The sequence below is a fragment of the Leucoraja erinacea genome, chromosome 39 (assembly GCF_028641065.1).
Source record: "Leucoraja erinacea ecotype New England chromosome 39, Leri_hhj_1, whole genome shotgun sequence".
Taxonomy (NCBI): Eukaryota; Metazoa; Chordata; class Chondrichthyes; order Rajiformes; family Rajidae; genus Leucoraja; species Leucoraja erinaceus.
In genome coordinates this window covers 133414-149014 of record NC_073415.1, presented here as the reverse complement: position 1 = coordinate 149014, position 15601 = coordinate 133414, and the positions used below count along the sequence as shown (strand labels likewise).

General features: G+C 45.0%; 1 protein-coding gene across 3 annotated transcripts in view; it reads right to left on the bottom strand.

Annotated features, from left to right (window-relative positions):
* The window catches only part of LOC129714432 (protein Hook homolog 3-like), a 78708-nt gene that overhangs the window by 47005 nt on the left and 16102 nt on the right, over positions 1-15601 (bottom strand). For all 3 annotated transcript variants that reach the window (XM_055664020.1, XM_055664018.1, XM_055664019.1), the window contains exons 4-8: positions 11156-11206; positions 9432-9564; positions 6027-6094; positions 4029-4091; positions 3403-3480 (exon numbers count right to left, since the gene is read on the bottom strand). In XM_055664020.1, the coding sequence (XP_055519995.1) occupies positions 3403-3480; positions 4029-4091; positions 6027-6094; positions 9432-9564; positions 11156-11206 (393 nt within the window). The remainder of the gene's footprint in view (positions 1-3402; positions 3481-4028; positions 4092-6026; positions 6095-9431; positions 9565-11155; positions 11207-15601) is intronic.

Below are 15601 nucleotides of genomic sequence, written 5' to 3'. Positions count from 1 at the left end.
TTTAGTATGTTTGGTATACTAATTTGGGGTTTTGTGATGTACAGTAGTACATCGTCTGCGTATAAAGATATTATGTTATTTGAATATTTTGTATTATAACCGTAAATATCCGGGTGTGTTCTGATTCTTTCAGCTAAAGGTTCAATTACCAGAGACAATGAACATCTTTGTCTATTGCCCCTTGATAATTGGAATTTCGTAGATAGTATATTATTAGTTGATATTCTAGCCGTAGGTTTGTTATATAATAATTTTATCCATGCGATGAAGTTCTCTCCCATTTGAAATTTTTGCAATACTTTAATCATATAATCCCATTCTACTTGATCAAATGCTTTTTCTGCGTCCAATGAAATGATTGATAACTCTTGTTCTTCGGGTTTGTGTGAATGCATTATGTTAATCAGACATCTCAGGTTATTAAATGAGTATGTTTTGTGTACCATTGAATAAAACGAGTATTCTCTTCCAGTCGGATTCGCGATCCTCCAAACGTCTGTTATGTTTGTACTTTTTGTGTATGTATTTAAGAGTTCACTAGTTTTGGATTTCATAATACCTCTCTGTTTTTGCATCGATTTATCTAAGTACGGGTCTAAAACACAATTAAAGTCTCCTCCAATTATAACATTTTGGTAGTTGAACTCTGCGATTGTATTCAAGATTTTATTAAAAAATTGAGGATTATCAAAATTGGGCGCATATATATTTACCAAGGTGATTGGCGTTGCATGGATCTCTCCTGCAACTATAAGATATTTCCCTTCCTTATCTGATATAATGTTCTTTGATTTAAATGGTATTCCTTTGGGAATAATAATTGCGGTACCTCTGGATTTCGAGGTGTGTGAAGTGATATGTTTGGCCTATCCAATTCGCCCTCAATCTCATCTGATCTTGGTGTTTAAGATGCGTTTCTTGTAAAAAAGTAATGTCCGTGTTGTATGATTTCAACTGAGCTAGTATCTTGCATCTCATTGCAGTTAGATATGAAGAAACAGTTTCATGAACAGCCTCAAACTTCTTCGTGGAATCTTCTTCCACTTTATCAATTCTCCCCGTTAACTCTTCTTGCACATCATCAATTTGTTTTCTTTAAATGCCAATTGAATCAATAACTTTTTGATTGCCAGCATTCATGTTCAACATCATATTTTCCATCATTTTTGAATTTCCAGCCTCAATATCCTTTCTCAGTTCCTTTACCAAATTCTTTATCTCCTCAAGTTCATTTTTATCCTTAGTAGCCATCTCAGTCTTGGATCTTGTAGCCATTACAGAGGCCACTTCAGAGGTCAGTTCTTCAGGTTACTGGCTTTTCAGGAGGTGTTTTGAAACTGTTCTCTGGGGGCTCTCAGCTGGAGACGTTTTTTTCATTTAAAAGTCTCTAACCTCCGTTTAATTCACAGCGCTTACTGATGACGTCATCAGCATGACGTCCAGGGGCTCTGGTAAGTATTTGAATCGGTCCCGACCTCTAGACCCGATTTTAACGCGAAAAATCGCGTATTTTCAGCTGCGGAGCTCAATGTTGCGTCTGCATGGCGCCACCGGAAGTCACCCGCAAATCATTTTTAAAACCATGTTTGAGTTTACTGAGTATTTTCCAAGGAATTGGTTGTCTCATTCAGAAGCATTTGTAGTTGACGTGATAGGAAGGGTTTAGAGGGCTATGTGCCAAATGGGAGTGGACCAATATGACAACTTGGTCAGCATGGACAAGGGACATAAAAATTCAAAAAGTGCCAAAATAGAGGTGCAGCAGCACCAGGGACACAGGTTCAATCCTGACTACGGGTGCTGTCTGTACGGAGTTCGTACGTTCTGCACGTGACCTGCCTGGGTTTTCTTCCACACTCCAAAGAAGTGCGGGTTTGTAGGTTAATTGGCTTGGTGTATGTGTAAAATTGCTCCTAGTGGGTGTAGGATGGTGTTAATGTGCGGGGATCGCTGGTCGACGTGGGCCGATTCTCACGCTGTATCACTAAACTACACTCCCACACTCCAAAGACGTACAGGTTTGTATGCTAAATGGCTTGGTATAATTGTAAATTGGCCCTACAGTTTACACAAGATTTAATCTACAAGATTAAAAATAAATTGGATAGTTATATGGATGGGAAGGGAATGGAAGGTTATGGTCTGAGCGCAGGTATATGGGATTGGGGAGAATATGTGTTCGGCACGGACTAGAAGGGTCGAGATGGCCTGTTTCCGTGCTGTAATTGTTATATGGTTATACAGTGTGTAGGAGAGCGTTGGTGTGCGGTGATCGCTGGTCGGTACGGACTCAGAGGGCCGAAGGGCCTAATTCCGTGCTTTATCTTTAAACTAATCTAAACTAATTACAACAGTGGCAAGATGAAACATCACATGTCATGTTGGAACTCTGCATTCCCAAGAAAACATAGCAGTAGCTATTTCAAAAGCACAAAATGGGTATCAGAATTTATGAAGTGCTGGAAGAACTCAGCGGGTCAAGAAGCATCTGTGGAGGGAATGGATAGTCAACATAGTTTGTCCACTGTGCCTGACCGCTGTGTTCCTCCAGCACTTCTAGCATCTGCGATCTCTTGTGTCTCCATCAGAATTTATATCTCATTTTCAAAACGGATATTGAGGAATCATACTCGGGGTACATTTTATTTGAAGGGAAATTAATGTCCAGAAGAGTATTTTACTAGAACACACCAAATGAAGACTGCGCGTGCATACATGACAACGTTTACACAGTAAAATGGCCAGAACGCTTAGGAAAAGGATGAAGAAAGTTATTTGTCTTTTAAAACAAAGTCCTTGCACACATGAACTGTATATAATGATAAAACTCTCTTCACAATATCACAGCCGGCACAATGACAAAGGTACTGACCAGCTCCATCAGAAATGGGACTGTGAATTTAAACCAACTTAAAAACTGGTCAGTGCTTCATAAAACCAAAAACTGACCCGTTTGTCAAATATATACTTGCATTAAGTTTAGACTGTGACATGCCTGGTGATGTATGGAAAAATATAGCAAAACACAGCGATGTAGGAGTCATGTCAGGGGAGTGGGTAGGTACTGAGATAAAATGTGGTCGGAGTCAGTAAGACAGGTGGGAGAACTGGGAAGGGGATGGAGAGAGAGGGAAAGAAAGGGCTATTTGAAGTTAGAGATGTCAATGTTCATACCACTGGGGTGTAAAATGCCCAAGCGAAATATGAGATGCTGTTCCCCCAATTTGCGCTGGGCCTCACTCTGATAATGGGGAAGGCTCAGGGCAGAAAGGTCAGTGTGGGAATGGGAGGAGGAGTTACAGTGTCACAATTCGATTGTTCTCCTTTCAGTTTTTGGCACCCTTCAATTATATGGAGACCTGTTCACCCGTTACTGCAGAGGTTCAGCTCACGAACACTCACCTGAAGATCTAGTTCATGACAGCGCTGAGAGAGCTCGTCTCCTGATTCCACCTCCTCACACAAACTGAACCTCTTCAGCTGGAGAGACAAAGTGACAGAGAGATTTACTTCAGACTTTATTTAGAGACACAGTGTGGAAACAAGCCCTTCGGCCCACCGAGACCACCCCATAAACCAGCACTTTCTACACGCATTTTACAATTTTGTACAGAGACCAAACAATAAACCTACAAACCTGCACGTCTTTGGAGTGTGGGAGGAAACCAGAGCACCCGGAGAAAACCCACGTGGTCACATGGAGAACATACAAACTCCGTACAGACAGCATCCGTAGTCAGGATGGTACCCGGGTATCTGGCGCTGTGAGGCAGCAACTCTACCGCTGCGACACAGTGTCACCCACTGATGACGGTGAATTTAATTTGATGATATCTACGGGATCACTCAATTTACAGGGATCATGGAGGATTCGCACAAAAAACATTTTGATTCATTATTAAATATCCATAATTAATTCATTCAGCGGGTATTTGTCATATGAATCTGTCGCATAACATCACCATCACTGATGTATTTTAATTAGGTCACTCACAGGATTTTTAGCAATAACCGAATTCTATAAATACCTGGCAGTCCACTTCGCTATAGTTGTCACTAGCCACTGATTCACAAGGGTCCTTGGTCAAAAGCTGGAGAGCAAAGAAAAAAATCAGATTACCAACCGTAATGACAAATATGAGTCCAGATAGTAGGTATGTTACAAAACCTACCTGAATCGTGGCTGAGCATCTGCCCCACCCCTTGTGTGTGATTTTGGAGCTGTTTGGAGGGGGCGGGTTTAAAACCCGATTTTTACTAGGCTGTTCCAATCGCAGATGTTCAGCCTAGTAAATCATTAACGGAGAATCGCTGCAAGACCCGGTCCCAAAAGCTATTATTAGTTTTATAGGCCTCGAATAGTAGATATAATAATTTTAAAAGCTCTCGTTCAGTTCGCAACCTCTCGCAGCCCCAGGGTTTTATAAAGCAAACAATTAAAGGTATGTACCTTATTTTTACATTAAATGGGGCATGTATATAACCCTATAATTAAAATTTTCTATAGCGAGTAGCTCATTTTGGGCTTTTTATATCCCGCAGTATTTTTCTCGGCATTTGAGGGCACAAATCCAGCGCGATTTGAACGTTCTAAACCAGCGCGTTCACAGAAACCCACTAGAAAACCGATTTAAATGGGCATTTATTTACAGCAATTGAACACTAAATTCCTTCCATTTGGCCTATAAATTAATGTAAATTAGATATAAAAATCATGTTATATTGTGAATTATTTGTGAATAATCTTTGGACACTTAGGCTATTTAAAAATGTTAATCTTTCCTTAAGAAATGTGCTTTTGACTATCCAAGATCACAGCTTTTTTGTAATGTCCATTGAAAATCAATAGGGAACAAGATGCTAATTTCCGAGTATGAAAATGGTCATAACTTTTTTAATACTTGAGATATGAAAGTGAATTTGGTGTCAAATTAAACTTATTGTTATGCTTTATCTGATGGGATAAATTGCAGACTTGATTTTTTAAATCTCAAAATTTTGTAACATTGCTACAGATAGCAGGATGTCTAACTTATCGCTAATGTGTAGGAAGGAACTGTCGATGCTGCTTTACACCGAAGATAGACACAAATCTGGAGTAACTCAGCAGGACAGGCAGCATTTCTGGAGAGAAGGAATGGGTGACATTCCGGGCCAAGACCTTTCCTTAGTCTCGACCCGAAACGTCGCCCATTCCTTCTATCCAGAATTGCTGGCTGCCCCGCTGAGTTACTCCAGCATTTTGTGTCTATCTAACAGTGTTAAGGCGGAAAGTAAGAAGGAAAATGTACACCGGAAACTAATCCAAGGGGTTATAAATAGTAGATTGAATGCTTTTAGTTTGAACACTTCAAGATTATATGGCTTCACAAACATGCATCAGGCTCAATACGAGGTACCCCTCGGGTGAAGAGTTACTGCCTGCTTGAAGGAGCATGGAGGGCGGGGGAGTGAGAATGTTAGCAACCCTAGCAATAACGGGCCCTCTATAACTGCACACCTCTATACAGAGGGTTTGGGTTATAGCGAACCAAGGCTCCCATGCATCGTCCCACTTCTGCCAGTTGCCCGGGGAGCAGGCAGCACGTGACACACTAGTGGACAGAGCGGGCAGCATGAAGGCGGAGTAAGCACCGGGCCCTCCCCCGGTGCACCGCGTCTGGGCTCCCCGGCCCGTGGATTCCTACGTGTTTAACCCCCACCCTCGCCCCTACCCGGCCTCGAGTTAAACTTTACCCCCCCCCCCCCCCCCCCCCCCCCCCCCCCCCCACCTCACTCGGTTATAGCGGACAATCAGCAACAATGGCCACCATTCTCCCCCTCCCCCAGTGATCCATTATTGTGAGGGTTTACTACAGTGAGGTTAGAACAATAGAGCACACAAAAACATGACCACAAAACATGAGGACAAAGGATCTGACTTTCCTCTACCTGTTCATTTTCAAATAAACCAGCAATTCAAACACATTTATTCAGACCAAGGGCTGGCTTCAGAGGAACATTTAAATGCGGCCTTGTCTACTCACCTCCTGAATGGCTGTCATGACAACGTGCTGTACAGATTCCTCAAGCGTCATGATGTGCTGGATGTATTCTGGAAGGGAGAAAAGCAGCTTGGTCGGAGGGTAACACTGTAGTCGTCATTATAAAAACAATGTTTGTCTCGACAAACATTCTCATTCAAACGCAGTCGAGAAAAGCTGCGGACATAACGATCCTGAAGGAGCTGGACGTCGCTTGCAAAGGGCCAGCTTTCTAATCCTGAAGCCGGCTGGTATCGGAATTGTTCTGTGTCGCTGGGAATTATGGTGCGGAGCAGCTGGGATGAGGCATGGAATGCCACATGCAAGCACAGCATTCCATTCCTGGGCTGGTAGCTCGGGTGGGGCAAGGGGGGGCAAATGGACGCTGTACACTCACAAAAATATCACGGGGCTAACTAAAACACCCACGGGTAGCAGAGTCCCACAGATCTAGGGCCGAGGTAAAAGATTCAAATACAGTACTCAAAACTGCAGCACTGCACTGCCACTAACATAGGCCGCGTTGTAGATAGTAAAGAGGGTTGGCTATAATTGCAGCAGCGTCTTGAATGGTTGGGCAGGTGGGCCGAGGAATGGTTGAAGGAATTTAAGACAGAGAAATGTGAGGCTTTGCATTTAGGGATGTCTAACATGGGCAGGACCTATGCAGTGAATGGTAGGAGTGTTGTAGAGCAGAGGGATCTAGGAGTGCTGGCAGAGTATAGAAGTGAGATCGACCGACTGACCATATGGTGCCAGCACAACAACCTGGCTCTCAATATCAGCAAAACCAAAGAACTGATTGTGGACTTTGGAAGAGGAAGGATGAGGACCCACAATCCTGTTTACATCAATGAGGGAGAGAGTCCAAAACTTCACGTTCCTGGGCGTGCATATTTCCGACGATCTTTCCTGGATCCAGCACACTGATGCAATCATAAAGAAAGCACATCAGCGCCTCTACTTCCTGAGAAGATTACAGAGATTCGGTTTGTCAAGGAGGGCTCTCTTGAACTTCTACAGATGCACAGTAGAGAGCATGCTGACCGCTTGCATCGTGGCTTGGTTCGGCAACTTGAACGTTCAGGAGCGGAAAAGAATGCAAAAAGTTGTAAACACTGCCCAGTCCATCACCGGCTCTGACCTCCCCACCATCGAAGGGATCTATCGCAGTCGCTGCCTCAAAAAGGCAGCCAACATCATCAAAGAGCCACACCATCCTGGCCACACACTGCCATCGGGAAGAAGGTACAGGAGCCTGAAAACTGTAACATCCAGGTTGGGGAACAGCTTCTTCCCTACAGCCATCAGGCTATTAAACACAACAACCTCATCAATTATAAACTACAATTGATTATTATTATTATTTGTTCTTTTTTTCCTGAGTTTTTGTTATATTATTAATTATGATTATACATTCTGTTGTGCTGCAACAAGTACGAATGTCATTGTTCTATCTGGGACATATGACAATAAAACACTCTTGACATAGTTCCTTGAAAGTGACGTCACATGTAGGCAGAGTGGTCAAAAAGACCTTAGACACGTTGGACTTCATCAGTCAGAGTATTGAGTATAGAAGTTAGGAGGTCATGCGGCAGTTATACAAGACGCTGGTGAGCCACATTTCGAGTATTGTGTTTGGTTTGGGGCACCATTTTATAGGAAAGTTATTGTCAAGCTGGAAAGGGTGCAGAGAAGATTTACGAGGATGTTACCAAATTCTCAAGGGCTTGAGCTACAGTGAGAGATTGAGCAAGCTTGGACTCTATTCCTTGAGCGCAGATGGATGGAGGGTGATCTTATAGATGTGTACACAATTATGGAGGTATAAATTGGGTAAACAAGTCTCTTTGCCCCAAATAGGGGAAATGAGAACCAGATGGTTTAAGGTGAGGGGGGGGAAAAGATTTAATAGGAACCCGAGGGGTAACTTTCTTTTACACAAAGGGTGGTGGGTGTAGGGAACGAGCTGCCAGGTCCTATCACAACAATTATCACAACAATTAAGAGGCATTTAGACAGGTTCATGGATAGGACGGGGTGAGAGGGATATGGGCCAAACTCAGGTAGGTGGGACTAGTGGAGATGGGACATGTTGGTCAGTGTGGGCAAGCTGGGCCTAAGGGCCCGTTTCAATGCTGTATGACTCTACCAACTGTAGAGTAAACTTAATTGAGTCACCCTTGACAATCAAAGGTCAGAAGATATTCTTATCCCTTCACCCCCCCAACTCCTAAAGTATGCTTCATATCATTTTAAAGTAATATCAAATGTCATTAATGACACATTTCATGTGCAGTTTCTGGTTGCTAAGCAAAGAGATGTTCGCTATTCTGGGAACGAAGTGCATCATCATCAAGACCTCAAAAAGAATGATCCAATGCAGGGTTAAAACAAAATTCTATTATTATCCCACCACATATTTTCAGAGATAATGAAATGTATCCGTGCTGATATAATGATGTTTTTCATAAGCTAAGTGCCAATTTAGAATCCTTGGCACCCAATAATAAGCAGTGTTTACTACATACAAGTCAATCGGCAGTTTAATTTTAATAAGAAACTTAGGGGCGGCACAGTGGTGCAGCGGTAGAGTTGCTGCCTTACAGCTCCAGGATTCGATCCTGACCTCGGGTGCTGTCTGTGTGGAGTTTGTAGGCTCTCCCCGTGACCATGTGGGTTTCCACCGGGTGCTCCGGTTTCCTCCCACACTCCAAAGGCTTGCAGGTTAATTTGCTTAGGTAAATTCCCCCTGGTGCGTTGGATGCAAAACTGGGATAACATATAACTATTGTATGTGTGATCGTTGGTCGGCACAGGCTTGGTGGGCCGAAGGGCCTATATCCACGCTAAAATAAGCAAAGTTTTAGGGGCATCACATAGGAGAAATTTGCTAGCAATGTGGGCTAATTGGCTTTGGTAAAATTGTAAATTATCCCTAGTGTGTGTGTGTTGGATAGTGCTAGTGTATGGGCTAATCGCTGGTCGGCACGGACTCGGTGGGCCGAAGGGCCTGCATCCGCTTTGTATCTCTCCAGTATGAACTTTCATCACATCCACATGGTCAGGTGGTAGACCCGATAGGACAGCAAGGGGTGGCATGGTGGAGTTGCTGCCTTACAGCGCCAGAGAGCCGGGTTCCACCCCGACTGTGGGCGCTGTCTGTATGGAGTTTGTACATTCTCCCCGTGGGTTTCCTCCCACACTCCAAAGACGTACAGGTTTGTAGGCTAATTGGCTTTGGTGAAAATTCTAAATGGTCCCCAGTGTGCGGGTCGGTGGGGACTCGGTGGGCTCCGCTCTGTATCTCTAAGCTAAACGAATAATCGGCAAACAGGCAAACGATGCGGTGATGGTCCGCCGGAACATTGCAGCCTGGAACACACCGCGCTGCTGGTGTCTCACCTTGTTTCTTCTCACAGCTGACGGCACAGCCGAGCACGAGCTGCAGCAACCGACCCAGCTCCGCTGCGTCCGAGTGCTCGCCGATCAGGTTCACCTCCGGCAAATTGTACTCGGAAATCTGGTGGCCCAGAACCTGAAGGGAAAGCGAGTTTGAAATTAAAGCAAAGGGACGCTCTCTATTCTGGGTATCTAGTGCATCGTCAACAAACAACCTCAAGACAATCCAATTGTGGAAGGTAGACAAAAGTGCTGGAGCAACTCAGCCGGTGCAGCAACATCTATGGAGTGAAGGAAATAGGCAACGTTTCGGCCCGAAACGTTGCCTATTTCCTTCGCTCCATAGATGCTGCTGCACCCGCTGAGTTGCTCCAGCACTTTTGTCTACCTTCCTTTGGTTCTTGATTCCTTTGCTCTGGGTAAAAGACTCTATGCGTTCACCCTATCTTCCTCATGATTTTGTACACTTCTATTAGATCACCCCTCATCCTCCTGTGCTCCAAGGAATAACGTCCCATTGAGGTCTTTTTGTTGGTAATATTCTACAGAGGAAGTCATCAGAAGACTGCTGAAGGGAGGATGAGAAAAAAAACACCACAAAAAAGCCATAGTGCAGAAACATGAAGCCATGATTATGTACAAAATCCTACATTAATATGTCTACTTTAGTTAGGCACTTTGGCACCTCGACGACAGGTGAAGTGTTTCTTACGTGTAAATTATTTCTTAGTTGATAGCACAGCTGTTATAGGAGCAAGTCACACTAGTGTTTTAGCTTTAGCTTAGAGATACAGCGTACTTTACAGAGACCAATTAACCTACAAACCAGCACGTCTTCGGGATGTTGGCGAAAACCCACGCGGTCATAGGGAGAAGGTAAAAACGCCACACTGACAGCATACAAGCATCAAACTCAGGTCTCTGATGCTCATGGGAGAGTTAGATTTAGCTTTGGGCTAACGGAATCAAGGGATGTGGGGAAAAAGCAGGAACGGGGTACCGATTTTAGATGATCAGCCATGATCATATTGGATGGTGGTGCTGGCTTGTAGGGCCAAATGGACTACTCCTGCACCTATTTTTTTAATGTTTCTCTGTTTCCAAGGCAGTAGCTCTACCACCTGTGCCTCATTTTCCTTACTATGTCCAAAATCATCCAGAAAACAAAAGTTTACAAAACGTGCCCCAAAACGTCCTGGAATTTTACAGGTTCCCAAAGCACATTAATCAGGCAACTGAACGGTCCTCTCATCGGCCTGGAGAACGGTCCTGACCTCCCGTCATTGGAGACCTTGGAACCATCTTGAATCTGACTTTATCTTGCGCTCTGTATCAATCAATCAATGTTTTATTATTTACCTGTCCACTGTGGATGGCTTAGACAATAGACAATAGGTGCAGGAGTAGGCCATTCGGCCCTTCGAGCCAGCACCAGCTGATTGTAATCATGTGTAGTCTTTTCTTTGGATAGAATGTAAACCAAAGCTTTTCATAGTACCCAGATACACGTCACAATTACAAACCAAACTAAATCTCCAGCACTGTATCTAAAATGCTCAGCTGTGCAATAATACAAACTTCATTCACCCCCCACTCCCCCCCCCCCCCACCCCCCCCCCCCCCCCCCCCCCCCCCCACCCCCCCCCCCCCCCCCCCCCCCCCCCCCCCCAACCCCCCAGAAAAACTCTTAAAACAAGCCATTCTATAAATAATTTAGGAGTACTTACATCGTGGTAATATTCCAACATGCTCTGAAGGATTTTCTTCAGGTTGCTGACCTGCATTGTTAAGAGATTTAAACAGTCAGAATCTCTCACAAGCACAAGGGACGTCAGGAACAGCATTAGGAATATAATAGTTACAGATAGTTAACTCAAAAACACAGCAAATACATGGCAACCTGCAACAAAGACAGCTGAAAATGCATTTGTTGGTGACCCACTCCATGTTAGTTTAAAGTTGCTTACCCCGATGAGCAATACAGGCCCACCACTAATTATCCAGCACCTCCTTTCGCCTGGATACAATTATTGGAGCGCACTTGAAATCTCCCAAGTCCCCCACCCCCGAAAATAGGCTGGCTGAGGCAGCCGATCTTGACCACATCAGGACCTCCGTGGCCGATCGACAGATCGAATTTCCCCCTGTGGCCGTGGCTCATGAACTCTGGCCTGGCCAGAGTCGGCAGATCCATTCCCAAAGCCGACCTCTGAGGCTGACATTGCAGGCCGGCAGCTCAGCTCCTCGTCAGACTGTTCCGGTGCCGTTGGACTCCTCTCGAAGGCCGTGACCTCTTGGTCTGGCAAAATGGATAATCCAGAAAGGCCCTGGAACCAAGGGTGCTGGAAAATCAGTGGTGGGCCTGTAGTTTAGTCCATTTATGATACGATAAAACCTTATTCATCACCGGAGAGAAATTGGCCTGCCGACAGTCACAACACACAAGGTACACGAAAACTTGGAATTAAAGGTGAAAACAAAAACACAAAGACAAGCTGCCGTGTGCACAGCGCCTTCACTGGAACAAATGAACAAACAAACACAGACTTATCCCCTGGGCAGAGGATTCTAAATTAGAGTGCCACACCGAGTCCCCCTTTGTCTCCCACCGTCCGTCACCCATTGTCTTCCCCTCCCCCCCCCCCCTACACTCATCGACCGCTGATTGCGGGTAGACCTCAAGTCATCGCCCCCCCACCGCCGAGGCTCCACCGCTGTCGAGGCTCATGCCGTCGCGACTCCCGAGATTATAGAAGGAGCAAAAATCCCTGACTTGCCTCTATAAATCTGTGACCAATCAGTATATCAGTACTTTACGCTGATCCCTATCAGCGAGTTCAATCAGCAAAAACTAGATAACAAGGCAGTTCTCACTTCCCCTCAAACGTTGAAAAGCACTATCTTATTACTATTCAGATCAGATACCATGCTAGTTTGAAATACAACACTGAAAATTTAGATGGTGTAGATGGTGAAAGATAATTTGCCATCTGATAATGAACAATAACAAGTTTTGATTCACAGAGATAAACAAATGTACAAGACTTTTTACACAGAGAGTGGTGAATTTCTGAGGAATTCTCTGCCACAGAAGGTAGTTGAGGCCAGTTCATTGGCTATATTTAAGGGAGTTAGATGTGGCCCTTGTGGCTAAAGGGATCAGGGGGTATGGAGAGAAGGCAGGGATGGGATACTGAGTTCGGTGATCAGCCATGATCATATTGAATGGCGGTGCAGGCTCGAAGGGCCGAATGGCCTACTCCTGCACCTATTTTCTATGTCTATGTCTACTTTCTGCAGATTATGTATGTCTAATAGATTACGTACATCTAAATTTGGTCTCATACCATATTGTGAAAACTAACTTACTCTTGGATTGGAAAAAAAACATTGAACTTGCTTTAGGAAGGGCAAATTCAATAACTACATTAAGAAGAAATCTTTTTTATGCCTCCACCTAATTACACTTCACTATAATACTTGCACCCATAGCTGATATCTTGGTTTAGCTGTTTAACAATGAAGGATGCTTCTTCCTTTTGTTTCCCTGAGATTAGGTCAATAGGCACAACGGCTTGGGCTGGCCCAGTGGTAGAGTTGCTGCCTCACAGCGCCAGAGACCCGGGTTCGATCCCGACTACGGGTGCTGTCTGTCGGGAGAGTGTACGCTCCCTCCGTGACCGCGTGGGTTTGCTTCGGTTTCCCGCCACTCCAAAGAAGTGCAGGTTTGTAGGTTAATTAGCTTTGGTAAACTTGTATCTTGTCCTGAGTGTGTGGGATAGTGCTAGTGTACGGGGTGATCGCTGGTCGCGTGGACTTGTTGAACCGAAGGGCCTATTTATACGATGTATCGCTAAACTAAAAGTTCCTAGTTTTATAGGATAGTGTTATTGTACAGGGTGACCGAGGGAGGGGAGGTGGGGGGGTGGGGGGGGAGAAGAAAGGAGAAAAAGGAAGAGGAGGAGGCAGAGCTGAGGAAGAGCTGAGAAGGGGAGGAGACAGCAAGGGCTACCGGAAATTGGAGAAGTCAATGTTCATGCCGCTAGGGTGCAGATTGCCCAAGCGGAATATGAGATGCTGCTCCTCCAATTTCCAGTGGTGCTCACTCTGGCCATGGAGGAGGCCGAGGACAGAAAGGTCGGATTCGGAATGGGAGAGGGAGTTAAAGTGCTGAGCCACAGGGAGATCAGGTTGGTTAATGCGGACCGAGCGGAAGTGTTCGGCAAAACGATCGCCAAGCCTACGCTTGGTCTCACTGATGTAGATCAGCTGTCAGACAGAGTTTGATCCTACCTTCACTGTGTTAACACTCCGTAAAAGTAACGAGGTTAGGCATCCAACTAAACCACCCTTCCTTTTACCAAGTACAGATGCTCCTCGACCTGCTATGCTTCGACTTTACGATGGTGCAAAAGTGATATGCATTCAGTAGAAACCGTGCTTTGAATATTTGAATTTTGATCTTTTCCCGGGCCAGTGATATGCGGTACGATGCTCTCTCGTGATGCTGGACAACGGCAGCGAGCTGCAGCTCCCAGTCAGCCACGCGATGTCGCTGCCATGGCCCAGCATCACGACAGAATATCGTACCGCATATCGCTAGCCACGAGAATGTTTGGTAGGCTGGGTGTAAGTAAGTAAGTAAGTTTATTTACCAAGTATTCATATACAAGGAATTTGCCTTGGTGCTCCGCCCACAAGTAACAACATAACATAGTGACAGTTACGAATGATGCAGAAAACACTAAACATTATTAATAATAAAACATTAATGATAAAACACCATTGATCAAGCATGTGAACCAACAAAATACCAGATCAAAGGGAGGCTACAGATTTTTGGCTGTTGACTAGAGCAACTACTCGTGGATAAAAGCTGTTTTTACGTCTGGCTGTGGCAGCTTTGACAGTCCGGTGTCGCCTTCCAGAGGGAAGTGATTCAAAGAGTTTGTGGCCAGGGTGAGAGGGGTCAGAGATGATCTTGCCCGCTCGCTTCCTGGCGGAAAAATACATTTTCCCACTTACGATATTTTTGATTTACGATGGGTTTATCGGAACGTAACCCCATCGTAAGTTGAGGAGCACCTGTACTGGCAGTTCCAGGCGAGATTAGCTGGCCTAGCTGAGACTATGATAGACACAGGCTGTTCATTATCAGCTGGTGCTTTTACATAGTGTGGAAACAGGCCCTTTAGTCCACCGACATCACACCGACCAGCGATCACCCCATACACTAGCACGACCCTACAGGCTAGATGCATTTAGATTGTTCCCGACCAAAGCCAAATCCACCGACAAGGGGTCACAGCTTAAGGTGTGGGGGGAACCGCTTTAAAACCGAGATGAGAACTTTTTTCACACAGAGAGTGGTGAATCTCTGGTATTCCCTGCCACAGAGGGTAGTTGAGGCCAGTTCATTGGCTATATTTAAGAGGGAGTTAGATGTGGCCCTTGTGGCTAAGGGGATCAGGGGGTATGGAGAGAAGGCAGGTACAGGATACTGAGTTGGATGATCAGCCATGATCATATTGAATGGCGGTGCAGACTCGAAGGGCCGAATGGCCTACTCCTGCACCTAATTTCTATGTTTCTATGAGATCACACCGACCAGCGATCACCCCATACACTAGCACTACCCTACACACTACGACAATTTACAATTTTGTACCAAAGCCAAATAACCAACAGGTTTTGTACGTGTTTGGAGTGTGGAAGGAAACCGCAGCACCCGGAGTAAACTGATGTGGTCACAGGGAGAACGTACAAACTCCGTACACCCAGCACCCGTGGTCAGGATCGAACCTGGGGTTCTGGCGCTGTGAGGCGCTGCGTCACTGTGTGCCGTCCACTGAACCATGAGAAGAGGAAACCAGATTACTGTGAAAGGTTCCGTGTGTCAGGACATTTTGTCACATTACCCACCACTTATCTAAAATGATGTTCTGCAGCATGTGGTCAAAGAAACTTTTTCCTCAAGAAAAGTCTTGATCCAACTCCCAATGCCCTCCAGACCCACTGAGTTACTCCAGCACTTTGTGTTCTACACAAAACATTCAGTAGATGTATAGAGTCAATGTGTGGAATTCTCTGCCACAGAAAGTAGTTGAGGCCAGTTCATTGGCTATTTTTAAGAGGGAGTTAGATGTGGCCCCTGTGGCTAAAGGGATCAGTGG